Raw genomic sequence first — 14128 nt, forward strand, 5'->3', positions numbered from 1 at the left:
GGACAAGATCCAGTGCTACTTCCAATCGAGGAACCAAGCCCCCCCCCCCCCCCCCCCCCACCCCCCCCCCTCAACAGGTACTCACCAACACGAGGTGAGGGCGCTTAATGCCAAATCCTGCGGGGAAGCCTCACTGGGTCCCCCGTGTGTCAGGGAATGAAAGGGGGACTGTCGCCGTCCTCGCAAAGACCGAGCCGGCCTCTGTATAACCAGAAACACTGTCCCTCAAACGTCCGTAACAAAACCACGGCCCACAGACACGGGCTTAGCTCGTAACCGATGCGGTGGTGGGTGGCCGTGCCCACTCCCATAGGCCCTAAATCACCAGGACCTTTCTGCAGCCATCTGCTCGGGACTGCACTCTGGTCTCCTTAATGAGACCTTCTGCTGACGGGCACCCTCCTTTTGTTTTTTCCATGCAGGGCCGTAGATTGGAGCCCACGAGGTTCAGGTTCCTTCTGCGTGGGGCTGGTAGAAGCCCGCTAGGCTCCGGCTTCCTCTTGTGGTTGGGCCCCACCTCCCTCTGACCCAGCAATGCAGATGAACTCCCGGGATGGGATTCCTCGCTACTCGTGTTCTGTTTGGCAGCCCGGGACCATGTAGCAGAGCTCCGGCCACCGATAATCAAGAACAGTGCAGGAACACGAGAGGGAGATCACTTCTGCTGCAGCTCTCACCTCCTGTTGCTCAAACACCACGTGGGACGTGCAGCGCTGCCGGTCCACCAAAAGTGCTCCTGTCTGGTTGGAATGACCATGTGCTATTTGTTTGCAGAAGGTATAAAGCGCTCACCAGGCGCTAGAGTTTGGAGAGCACGGGGGCACACCAGCAAGATGCATAAAGGCTTGCCAGTACAAGGGGTCCTCCGAGCTGAGCGGCAGTCCTAAAGAGTAATCCAGTCCCACAGCAGTTCCTCCTGGCAGACAAGCAGCCTTCCGGTTACAAGTCCACGTAGTGTCGCAAATCATGGGGTCACAGCACCATACTTCTAGTCCAAAAGTCTTTGGTCCATGGGCACTTCAAACAACTTGCAGAAGTGCACAACACCCCCATTCAATCCCAAGCCCTGGCTGCAGACACACTACAGGGGGGCATAGACAGCATTGTGAAAGTCAAGCACAGCCCTATGCAACTCCTTCCACCACTCTAAATGCAGACCAGGACTCTTCAGGTGCAAGGGAAAGTCCTCCAACCACTCAATGCAGCCAAGGTCTATTCAGTCCAGGGCTAAGTCACCCAGGAAAGGCAGGACACCTCAATATCCCACCCTGTGACTGTGCAAAGTGAATACACATCCCCTTCTCCCATCAGTCTAAACTAGACGTTGAACACAACCAGACAGGGCACAAAGTTAGAAGCACACATTAATACCCACTTCTAAAAGTGGCATTTCTGAAATATTAATAACAAATCTGCTTTCACCAATAAGTAGGATTTATTACCACTATTCCAAACATACCAAACATGGCCACGCTACCCCTTTCATATAAAAAAAATGACCACTTAAGCACATATCCGGAAATTCTCAATTCAAACCTAGGAGGGCACAGCCTCCCAACAGTGAGAAACCAAATAGGCCGTTTGTCACTAGCAAGACATGCCACACAGCTAAGGCACACGTCCTACCGTTCACCTACACAGCACCCTGCCCATAGGGCTACCTAGGGCCTACCTTATGGGTGACCTATATGTAGTAAAAAAAGGGAGTTTTAGGCGTGGCAAACCCTTTAATCAATGTGGCAGTAAACTGGGCGCACTAGCCCTGCACCAGCAGAGACCCAAGGCAGGTTTGAAAGGCTGCTTCGGAGGTTGGCAAAAGGCCCACAAGTAGCATTTAATTTACAGGCCCTTGGTATACCACTGTACAAGGAACCTACAGGTAAATTAATCATGCCAAACATGTGTAGACCAATCATACCAAGTTTACAAGAGAGCACATGCACTTTTGCACTGATCAGCAGTGGTCAAGTGTCCATAAAAACCAAAACAGGTCAGAACAAATACAGGAGGAAGGCAAACATTGAGAATAACTCTGCAAAAGGGCCAGTTCCAACACTTCATCAACCTTTTGATGAGAGACAGTCCTGAGTCGCATAAACTCCACCAGGAAATCCGTAAGATCTACAGAGATCTTTAAAGTGCTGGTAATGTTATTATCAGACTGACCATTTCCATCATATATGAAAGGAGTATATACATGGAGCAACTGCTGCCAGCACCTGTACAACTATGTGAACAAAGATCTTTGTTTTATAAGAAAACAAATGTTAACACCTATCCAAGTGTCTCTAACAGAAGAGTCACTAAGTGATGGGAACTTGCATTGTAACCAGAGAATCAATAAAGAACACCAAAAGGTGGAACACAAAATCAAATGTATGGTCACCCCACTTTCACACAACAGAAACCCGGACAAACTTCAAGGACTTGTCATTTTGGGTCTTTAATACCCATAGTTACTTAGATACTTGCACAAGTAACCGCGAAGTTAGAAAGACAATTTCTCCTTTCCAAAACAAAAAGCATCTTTGCCACATTTTTTCTCCATTTAGCAATCACTTAGTACACAAGGCACTGTATGGCCGGGAAGCCATGGATACGCAGAAACTATTTCTTTGGTACTGCCGGCGACGAAATATCAGATCAGCCAACACTGGGCTAGTTCAGGGTCCCAAAATCCAAAAAGCCAGATGAGGAGGGGAAAATCCTATCCCATCGAGCAGCCAAACTCAGGAACAGGCTGCCGACTACTATTAGGCTGCAGCCGAACAGGCTCCAGTTTAGGAAAATTTAAGACTTGGCTACTTACCCCCCAAAAAGTTCAGTCAATGCGCCTGGACAAATACGCACCATGTTCTTTTTAGCGCCAAGACGCCTTTGGCCTTCCTGCGCTTTATAAATATTTTACTTACTTTATAATCAATAATGTTAATCGGAGTCTCCAGGGTTTCGCGATTTGCTATTTAATCTCGAAATCGGCAGTTTGAAAAAAAAAAAAAGCCACAATTTCTACAAAACTGTCCGCAAAATTTGGAAAATGATTTTTTTTTTCAACTATATCTGTTGAAATGATGAGCAAGGCAATGGTGGGCCAAATACTGCACAACACTTAAGAATGCAAAACTATTTTGCATAGAGGAATGACAGTCCCTTAGTCCCTTTTTAATTCACTTGAATTCCTTTATATATAGTACTATTTGTGTCTGTATAACAAACAGTCCATTAAAAAATGGCCGCCATGTAACAAGGGCCGTATTAACTGTGCTTTCATTAAACACATGACCAGAACACAATGGGTTAGGCATGATCCATCTACAAGCGGGATATTTAAACCGGGACGTGACCAGCACGAGACCTTTTAAAAGTACTGCACGGACCCTGAAGGACTACAAATAAAAATAATAATAAAAAAAACACACCATCGGTGAGAGCATGGGGTTTTGGCCCAATCAGTTTGGTCTTATCTGCTTTTCTAGAAGGAACTAGATTGAGAGTAGCACCCAATGATCCTGTAAATTGCTTCCTGAGGATCGATACAAATTCAGGAGTCTACAGAATCTAAAGTGGAGAAGTGTGGCTCAATAATTAGAGTGGTAGACCCTGATGCAGAGGTCTAGCCCGGGACCATTGTTCAATTCCCCGCCTCGGCGGGTCTTGGGCTCAAAAATTCCACGGACCTGATAATTCTCGCCTCGGTGCCATTCCAATCATGGAGTCTCACTCTGCAACTCTGGGCAATAGCTTGCTTAATCCCCACAACGGCCCCCACAACGCTAAGGATGCCTGGCCTCCACCTTGGGGGTGCCCAGGAGTGGACGCCTCACAGGGAAAGCCAGGATGGGTTCCACAGCGGTATTCGTACAAGCGCCAAGACCCTTGCGGGTGAGTAGTGCGCTATACAAGTATCAATTTACATTTACAGACACTGCAGACAAAGATTTGGGATAAACCACATTTAAAGGAAGATTGTGATAAACAGACTGACTTGCAATTGCCAGTTATTAACGAATAGGTACGGTTACGGTGTGTTTCATACTTTGCTCTCGATGGTTCCGGTTAGCCAAATGATAACATTGCAATGCCTTGGCCCTTGGATTAGTCCACAAACACGTGTACGGTCGTTCTTATTGTTTGTTTCTCTATTCTCTTGTTATATCTTTGAAAAGAGGATAACAAACTTAACTATTTGTATATTTTGGATATGATGTACATATGATGTATATCTGATATAATATGTGTTTAACATGTGTTTTGTGAATTTTGCACAATAGACAATTCTTAATGGTTTTAATAAAATATAGGTGACATTCCATTAACATTTAGTAGGCTGTCTTGTGGCATTGAAAATACAGACAGTGTTTCTTCAGATAATTGAGCTTAGTAGTTTGTGGTATAATTGAGATGAATGGTAACTAAAATAAATAATTTTTCAACCAAAGGGAATTTATATTCTCGTTTGAGATTAATACGCCCGGTCCCTTTGGCACATGAGGCCTCTTTCTATTTGGATAAATGAAGGGGGGGGGGGGGGGGGGGGGAGTTCACATGGTTCACATGGGTTAAAGAGGCTGCATGGCATCTGACAGAGAAGTCAAAACTGCAATCGAAGAGGGCAGCACAAATGTCAATTGCTACTTGGTTCGGCACCTTTAGCTGGGGTCGTGGTACAAACATGAACTGCATTTGGACTTTGGGAGTGTTTCCAGCTCGTAGCAGTCAGTGAACTGTGCGAGCTCTATAAAGCAGGGGACACCTATATTACTGCATATAGGAAAATGAAGACCCCCCCCCCCCCACTAATAATCTAGCAAACATGGAACTGGTATTCAAATGAATCTCGGATGTCACATTTGATAGCTTGTGGACACCCGCAGCATTGGTTAGGGCTTTAATATCTGGTCCTAGACCGATTAGGATGAAGTCATGGAAACTATACTCCACTCAGAGAGGTAGACTTAAAATAACATTTTAGAGGATCAAAACTATTTGTTAATTAACTTGATGACATGGTGCAAAAAGCAGTGGAAGAGTAAAAAATGTTCAAACCTTTAAAGTTGGGGGTCTAGAAAGTAATCCTTTATATTCAAGTGTCCTCTCCAAAATCTTCAGGAGAAGAGTCCATTTCGAGGCCAGGTTATGTTTCGAAACAAAACCTAACTTCGCACTAACAGTCCCAAAAATTACTACCTCGAAGTTGGGCAAAGTTAAGACTTTTCTATCATGCTTGGAAGAACTGCAACATGGACCATTGGGCACTCCAGATAGTGAAGACCTATTATCGAAATCCATGTGCCCAAAATCCTCCCAGTCTTATTAGACCCATCCCGTGGCTAAAGAAAGCGTGGGGAATTCAGGTAAAGATGAGAGGGGTTTGAGCTCTTCTAAAGAATAAGGCACTCATATTTGTGCCTTTGCTTCAGAGAGGAAAAGGATTCTATTCTGTCCTGTTTTTGGCTGCCAAATCGGACGGGGAATAAAGCCTGTTTTTAACCCGAGGACCCTGACCAATTACATCTCAGTGGACATATTCAAGATTATTTTTCTTCAGGGAATCGCCCCCTTACTGCCGAGAACGATTTCCTGGTGACGTTTGAGCTTCAAGAGGAATACTGTTGTATCTGGATTAATCCCTCATATCAACAGTTTCTGTGGTTTGCTTTTAAGGAACCAACATTTCCAATTTCAAGTCCTGCCTTTGGTGTGGCAACATCTCCCAGGATCTTCAGCAAGGTACTAGCTCCTGTTGTTGCTCATCTTCAGTTGTATGGTGTCAAAATATTCTCATATCTTGATGGTCAGTTGCCTTCTGCTCCGCCTTTTTTGAAGGCTCAAGAAAATGTTGAAATGGTGACTAGAGTTCTGCACCAACTGCGTTTCATCATCAGCAACCAGAAGTCTTGAGCCACCTCGACAGAAAATATTTATTGGGGTCCAAATCAACACTGTTCTGGGTCTGGTCTTCGTGCCTTCTCCAAGGATTGTGGCAATTCAACATGTTACTCATCTTTTGAGTCAGTTTGCTTCAACAGAGCAGGGGTGGCTGAAACTCCAGCGGCTACTGGCAGCCACAACAGCTGTTGTTCCTTGGGCACGGACAGTATCATTTGAATTTGGTTGTAAACACATTCTAAGCTGGTGGTCCCTGGCCATGCAGGATTACGAGGACCATATTCCTGTGACTACTAACATCTCAAAAGTTGGGTTTGTGCTTGGTTGAGGGCAATTTGTCTATTCAGGAAGGTTTTTGCCAGTCCTGAGTGATAGCTGGTCTGTACCTTCGTCGCTTACTGTAAAATACCCAGCAGGTGCAATGGATTGCAACTTGGTATTCTGCTTCACACTGACAACTTCCTCCAAGGTTTTAAGATGCCTCTGTGTATTATGCACAGAGAACAGTACCAGAGTTCGGTGTATGCTCAAGTCGACCTATAAGGACTGGACCAGGTAAGCAGGAGGTGACCTCCCTACGCAGTCGGTCTCCCTTATTTGGATCAGACACTACAATCCTGCGCCTTAAGGTGCCTGAGGAAGCGGTGTCCTGCCTCACGGATCCGGAGGCAGCAGATCCCCGGCAAGGGTGCATACATGGGCACTAGAACATCCCAGGGAGAAATGCAACTCCCTCCCACGAGGTTAGGACTGGAGCTGTGCTTCCGTAAAACTGCAGACACTTTAAACATGCCTATTACAAAGTGGAATACTCTGTTAAAACATTTTCCATTGATTTAAGGCTGAAAATGAATGATGAGTAAAATAAAGTGCAGCAGTAATGCTGCAAAATTTCCATATTTGTGCCACTAAATTTGCCAATCCATGCCTCAGTATCCTGGGGGGTCTGGTTAATTAATCAGTGAATGGTAAAATTACTAGGCTATAACCAAAAGCGGGTCTAAGTGTAGTTGCTAGTTACAAATGAGTAGTGGTGGTCATTAGTAGACAAGGCTATGCACACTACTCTACTCAGTGTTAAATAACTACTTTTTACTTTGATACTTTGGCATTGTTCCCAATATTATAATCAGTGCTTTATCTGTGAAATCTGTTAGTCAAGTGCCTGAAATAAAAAAAGGCCCGGTGATGAAGATACCAATCACATTATAAAAGTTATCACCTTGTCACACTGGAAAAGAAATGTTTGGCTCTTGAACTGTGCACTAGCAAACGTTCACGTGGCTAAACCATTCCAGAGCTATATACAATTTACATTTTATACAGACATTCTACAGAAATAAATGCTAGATATGGACCACCTATTTATCTACACTAATTTAGGATCATCTTAAACAGTATTTGCACACAATACATAGGCTGATCTATACACAATTAGCACAGAAGTAGTATTCATCGTCTAAAAAAACTACAAAATAAAGTATTAATCATGCGCACTTACATCAGCCCATTTAAGTATGCAGGTCATGCAGAAGACATGATGGCAATTTTCTGGAAAACCAAGTTCTTGTTCCAATAAGCAGCTTAGACAGATGGGGCATGTATCTGTCTCACTGTATATCACAGCTGTTTCTTGATTTTCTTCACCTGTTAGAAAACAAGAATCATCTTTTTTTAACGTTCTACACTTCCTAAAACTGAATTTTAGTTGAAAACATACCCCAAGGCAGCACAGAGTAATTTTCATGTGAACAAATACAACTAGCACATTGCCCATAACCTATGAAAATGCGCCAATACCACCACCCCTTTACAATATCTTCTACATCAGCATTGTAAATACTGAAAGCCAAAAAGAGAACAAAACACTAAACTATACAAACTCTCTAAAGCAATGCCTGCACAGACTTCATCCCAAGAAAAGTGGCCAAGTGCAGTTCTTTTATATACAGTCAGCACAGTATAGGTGCTGTCCTGAACAGGCCTGGTCCTGCCGAATCCACCCTCAACCCACACCTATCCTAGTCCCTTCCACCTCCGTTTACTAACATGGACATGAAATCAAGTTACCAAAACCACACAATATGGGGAGATAGCATGAGGAGTCACTATGAAGGAGAGTAGTGACCAGATCTCCATGCAGGCAGGCGGCTCACAGGAGTCTGCACTCAGTGCAGAAAACTACGTGACCTGCAGCAGTAGATATGCCCTTCATCCTTACGATGTAGATAAACAGAGCATTTATAATTAGTGTTTAAAAATCGCTAACACCACTAGAGAAAGAAATATGTTGCTAGGTCAAGCAGAGAATGTTTTTTGTAGGATAGGAGCGTCTAGGTACAATCCGGAACTTAAAGATGCAGTAATAAAAGTAGCATCTAGGTACCCTTTTTCCCCCAGAGATTTGCAGCCATACCGTAGGTGGAGTGGGAAGCACTGGGTTTGGGGATTTCAGAGGTAGGCGAGTTTCTCAAGTACTGAGCATTACTGTAATTGGGAAGGAGGGGGCAAGTGGGTCAAATGGCCAAGGTCTCTAAAAGATGCCACTTTTCTAAGTCAACAAAAGCCAAAAATACAGAAAATATACCTTCAATTACTACTGCCACTAGACTGGAGGGCTAAACCACCAGTTAAATATTGGAGCTAAAATTCCCAGCCTGGCTTTTGGTACAGTCTCTGCAATTCTCATGACGAGGTACTGTCCGCCAGTAAATGAACTCTAAACTCAACAGTAACAATCCTTTTCCTGAATAGATTACGCCAGTGTTGAGTAGAATATAAAGTTTGTTTAGGCGTTCTAAACAGCAGTCTCACAGCGCAAGCTGTCCATCCAATTGATTCTCACTGAACAAAATTATAACATTCTGGACACCACTCAAACGGATGGCAAAAACAATATAATTTTTTTCCTAAACCAACAGAAAATAAAATCAATTCATTAGACATTTAAAAATGCAGCAGACTTACATTTCATATACCATAGCATCTCAGTGTCTTGCTCATGTATCGATCGGTTCAAACCTTCATGGAGTAACATCCTTTTTAGGTGTCGCCTGACCCAGCTTATGCGCGCTGGCCTGGCAAGACTTTTTGTGAGGGTTCAAAAAATGCTACCATGGCCAGCCTAAAGCTACAGTGCAGGTGCGCGCGCTTAGGAGCAGAGGCTGGCAAACCTCTTCATGCTCATTAAGCGCCCACGATCACTTTCACTTTTGCCCGCGATCCCCCCCCCCCCCCCACCCAATGCCCGCGATCACTTTCGAGGCACCCCTTTGATATTCTCGTTCAAAGAACAACAAACATCAAAGAACATGTAGTGTTAATGCTTTGCTGTGCCCGTTTGACTTGCAATGTGCTTTCTCGTTCCACAAACTCGATGTTTGTGTTCCTTTATTTTGAGATGTTACTGTGAAACTGGACAACGTTCACAGTGTTTATTTCTGATCGCAGCGGCTGCTTAATGTCCGTTGCACCATTCAGAGAGTCTTTTTGTTGGCGCTTTCATGAGGACCTGATGAGGAAGCTGAAAACTTTTGGCACATTCTCTTTAAAAGCACAGCATGTTGTTGAGTGGTTAATTGATTAGACCTATGTAGCGCTTTGGATCTCAAAGCGCTATGGTGGGTGCATCAGTTACAACTCATGAAATATGGGGTGCAACTCAGAAGGAGGGGGCAGGTTTGAGTGCACATTGGCTGCATTCGAACACTTAAGATGGGCTGTGTGTATCCATTATCAGCAGTCTTCGCTAAGTGATCTTGTTTGTTTTGTTGTGTTAATGCTTTGCTGCGCCCGTTTGACTTGCGTGCTTTCTCTTTCCACAAACTCGATGCTTGTGTTCCTTTATTTTGAGATGCTTTTAGTATTACTGTCACACCCACCCACAGACACGACACCCACCCACCCACCCCCCCCCCCCACACACACACACACACACACACACACACACAAACACCCCCCCCCACACACACACACACACACACACACACACACCACCTTGTTCTGTTTCTTAAACGAGTTGAGTCCAGGACAGGCAGTTCTTTGCACAAGCTGCAGGGCTCTTCTGTTTCCTGCTCTGTAGAGTATCAAAGCAGCCAGATGACAAACACGAGTCTTTCGGTCCCGTGCTCCGCAAGATATTCTGGTGAGTGTAGTTTTCATTCTTCTAACACATAGTGATTTATTTGGGGTGGTGCAAGCGGGTCAGAAAGCGACCGCCCGGGTTATTTGGCTTCTGCTAGTGCACATCTTCAAAAGATTGCACTAACGTTTGCCAGTTAAGTTTGAAAAAATACTGGGAGTGAGAAGCTTGCTTTCTCTGTAAGCTTTGGTGAGGATGTTCTGTTCTGCAAACTTCATTAAAGGTCTTAGATGAAAATGCAGCGTGGGGCACGGCGTGCACGGTCACCTTACTACAATCAATGCAAGATTTTCGGGTCATTTCAAGCAAAGGAAATATAATCCCAGATGGTTCCTTAGTAGTAATTACTGACAGTGGGAGAACTTGTCGACAAAAATGAGTTTGTGTTTGGGTAGGGAGTTGTATTTAAGGGATGCCCTTGTCAAGGTGATAAGTCTCAACATTTAAACAATAAATGCACTCCAGTCGGCAATAATCGGAGGATCCTCCAGCCAAGTGAGGTGAAAACAAGACTAAAGCAGCGATGGTTAAAAAATAAATTTAAAAAGAACTTAAGCAGCAGCTGTGTATATGCATTCTTGTATATTTTTTTCAGGGCACAGAGGATTGTTTTCTGTCAAGGGCAGTACAAACGCACCAGGCCGCCTTTCAAGTGCTGGTTCTACCATGTGAGAGGTAGGTAGGGCACCCGTAGAATTGGGGCACGCAGGACTGTAGATTAGTTCTCTTTCGGGAGATGAGTGGTTCATATCTGTCTAGGCCACAAAGTTCAGCTCACATCCAAGCAGTAGAAGGCACTGCACATGGGGCCGGCCACGCTGTATTACGAGCAGCAGACACCTTGGTCCCACTGCACAACTCATTTCAACCCATGTGTGCGCGAGTATATAATTGCGTTTGAATTAAAAAAAGGCATTGTCATTTGTAATGCCAATAGCTCAAAATCTCTCAAATGCAAGACCTATTGCATTGCAAATGCTTGTTAAAAATCTATGTCACAAAATTCCAATTTTATGCAGGATTCTTCAACGTTATTTGAGGTCCAAACCCAGGAATTTTTGATAATCTTTATGTGAAACAATTAGAGTCTACAAGTATCTTGATTCAGATAATTGAGCATTTTAGATCTTATATTTATTTTATAATCAGTCTGTGCAAGAATTTATTTCGTAAATGTACTCATCTTCAACATGAATAAAAGATAAAATTCACAATCCTCATATATGTGGCACTCAACTTCGTTTTCATAATTATATTTGTACTTAGTGACACACTTACCTACATTTCATATATTCCTACCCATGCACTCATTGTGTGGTTAGCCCAAGGATTTGGGCTACCAAATCTGAAAGACGCTCCTTTTATTATTACTACTGTGAATATGTTATTTAAATCCATTTGATCTGTTCATTATTTGGGTGTATCACACACTCACTGCTAACTGCTTTCATGTTGTCTTTCTTCTTTTAATTAGTTATCTTTGCAAATTTAGTTATTAAATCTTCACCATGAGCTATTTATAAGGCTTCTAATAAAGTGTGATTGCATGCATTACAGAATTTTTCATGAATATCTGTTTGGAACATGCTTAATTAACCGATCACAAATTGGTGAATGCACAATTAATTTCTAAAGCACTGAAGTCCATTACAAAACTATACTCTGCTTACTTCTGACCCTGTGTAGTGAGGACCAGGGATTAATTGCGTTCATTGCTAAAGTTAACATAAATTAGTATATGCTTGACCACCATTTTGCTGCCTTTGCACACGGTACAACATGGCTCTGTTCTCGTAAATACTCTGCTTGCGCTTTTTCACATGAGAACAGTCTGCCTTTCACACATCTAGCTGTACACTGTGCTCTTCGTCTGCACAGTGTGTTCAAGGTAAAAAAAACAATGTATACTGTTTTCACTTTGGTTCGTCCCATGCCCATAGACAACATAGAAAACAGCTGCACTACTGAAAATAGAGTGCTTTTAATATTGCATTACATGCATGTAGAGGCACTTGGAGAAAATCATTCCAACGAAGAAGAGCTGTGTTAATCTAACTTGGAGGTATGGAGTCCCCCGACAAAGCTTAGAGGTCTTCTATAATTATAATAAACTAGCTCTTAGCAAGAGGAGGGTGGTCAGGCTCGGATTCCACCGTCTAATATGGTTTGCCCGTTCGTGCTTTATGGAATTGCAACAATGCTGATTATATTGTTCTTCTGCATTTTGCTGCTAGTTTGGCTCGTGTACTGCATTATAGAGCGCGTTAGTTAAATAAACATTTTAAACTATACAGTGTTACGTTGTGGACAAGTATGAGTGTTTGAACGAAAGAGTGTTCTTGTTCCCACGATTTCTGGGAGGGTCAGAGTGACATGTTCAAGGATGTCCAATCATTGGTAGCTTTGCTGTAGTACGGAGAACGAATGAGACACTATAGCTAGTCGGATTGGGGTTCTGGGCACCGAGGTGGGTTTTTTGGTACACCACTACACATAGAGGTCCTGGTTTCCTGCGCATAGTTCTGTGTATGTGCAGAATCCCTACTGAACTCTTAAAAATAATTTACACCATACTAGTATGGCATTTAGCCCTTTTACGGAAATGTAACTTCAATTGTTTTAGAGTCTTTACATAAATCAGTAGATTGTCTCTGCCTTCCTCCACTGTTAAAGATGGAAGAATTGGTTATGTGTCAAAATAACTAAAGTTGAGATTTGCGAGAGAGCTGGTCACCAAGTCTGTGATAGGCTTCTTCACTAACATTTTCTAAAGAGGGCTTTCCAGCTGAAATTATTTGACAATGGGGTGCAGTTTACCTCACGACATGGAGTTTGAGGACAGTGGAATTAAACATGGAAAATGTAGCTTATGCCATCCCCAAGTTAATGTTCATATCTAAAGGATGAACAGGTTAGTGAGTGTGTATCAGACGGGACCATTCCAGCATCCATGTCAGGCGAAGTCAATTGGGAGGAAGTCACTGAAATAGGTAGTAGCTTAAGGCTACTGTTGCACCTTTACTTGGTTGAATTTAGAAACAAGCATTTACAATGCAATGGTCTCTGCATTGTTAAAGTTAGAGCTATGGGCATTGCTCAGGACATGTTTTTGTTTTTAAAACATTTAAAGAAACGTCATTGTTATTTACAATGTCAATAGCTTAATCACTTTCAAATGCGAGACCTATTGCATTTGCACCACACAGAGCCACCCACAAAGCCACCCACACACACAGAGCCACCCACACACAAATAGAGCCACCCACAGAGCTACCTACACACACATGCAGTAGCCCACTAAGTCTTACTGTAAAATCCTCAGAGGACTGTGTCAAACTCTTATCTCCTCACACCACGTCTTAATTCACAAACATGTACCACTTGCAACTGCTTGTGTGGAAAGATCTTATTCGTTGCAGATTTATTCTGCCTGAATGTCAGGGTAAAGTAGCCAGTACATTGGTTTCACACAAAGTGGTATAATGAAAAATACATTGTGCAAAAGAGATTATTGTTCATAAAAACATTCAGTCACACAATGTTATTCAATAAAAGCACACTGTTCAACAGATGGGAGCCAAGTGGCTACATGCCTGTTATTGTTCATAAAAAATTGGGCCACATGGTGTAATTTGGCTAAAAGGAGCGAGTGAGAGTGATTTCCCAAGTGCTATCGAGCACAAAGCAGGAACACGGACTCTCAATATGGCTGATGCCAGAATGAACTTATTTAATGCAGTGATTTCTTGTGGTGCTGAGAGATAGATATATATACATTTATTTTATTTATTTTATTTTAGCGATTTCTACAGCGCCTGGTGACCCAAGGGTATCCCCGCGCTATGTAACTTGAACCTATTGAGACGGGAGGTAGTCGAAGGGTGTTACTTGGGAAACAAGTGGGTCTTAAGTTTTTTTCGGAACGCAAGGTAATTGGATTCCAATCTGAGGGCCAGGGGGAGTGCGTTCCAGCCTTTGGCCGCCTGAACGGAGAATTGGCGGCCTCCCGTGCGGACTTTTTTGAATCTGGGAATGTGGACTCGATTCTCATTTTGCGATCGTAGCACTCTGGTTGCTGTATAGGGTGTAATCATGTTG

At 43.2% G+C, this 14128-nt stretch overlaps 1 protein-coding gene across 2 annotated transcripts in view; it reads right to left on the bottom strand.

Moving 5' to 3' along the window:
- SCAF11 (SR-related CTD associated factor 11) overlaps positions 1 to 14128 on the bottom strand; it is a 968921-nt gene that overhangs the window by 842894 nt on the left and 111899 nt on the right. For both annotated transcript variants that reach the window (XM_085653364.1, XM_085653363.1), the window contains exon 3: positions 7391 to 7536. In XM_085653364.1, the coding sequence (XP_085509490.1) occupies positions 7391 to 7536 (146 nt within the window). The remainder of the gene's footprint in view (positions 1 to 7390; positions 7537 to 14128) is intronic.

This window comes from Triturus cristatus, chromosome 4_1 (genome assembly GCF_964204655.1).
Source record: "Triturus cristatus chromosome 4_1, aTriCri1.1, whole genome shotgun sequence".
In the NCBI taxonomy this organism is placed as follows: Eukaryota; Metazoa; Chordata; class Amphibia; order Caudata; family Salamandridae; genus Triturus; species Triturus cristatus.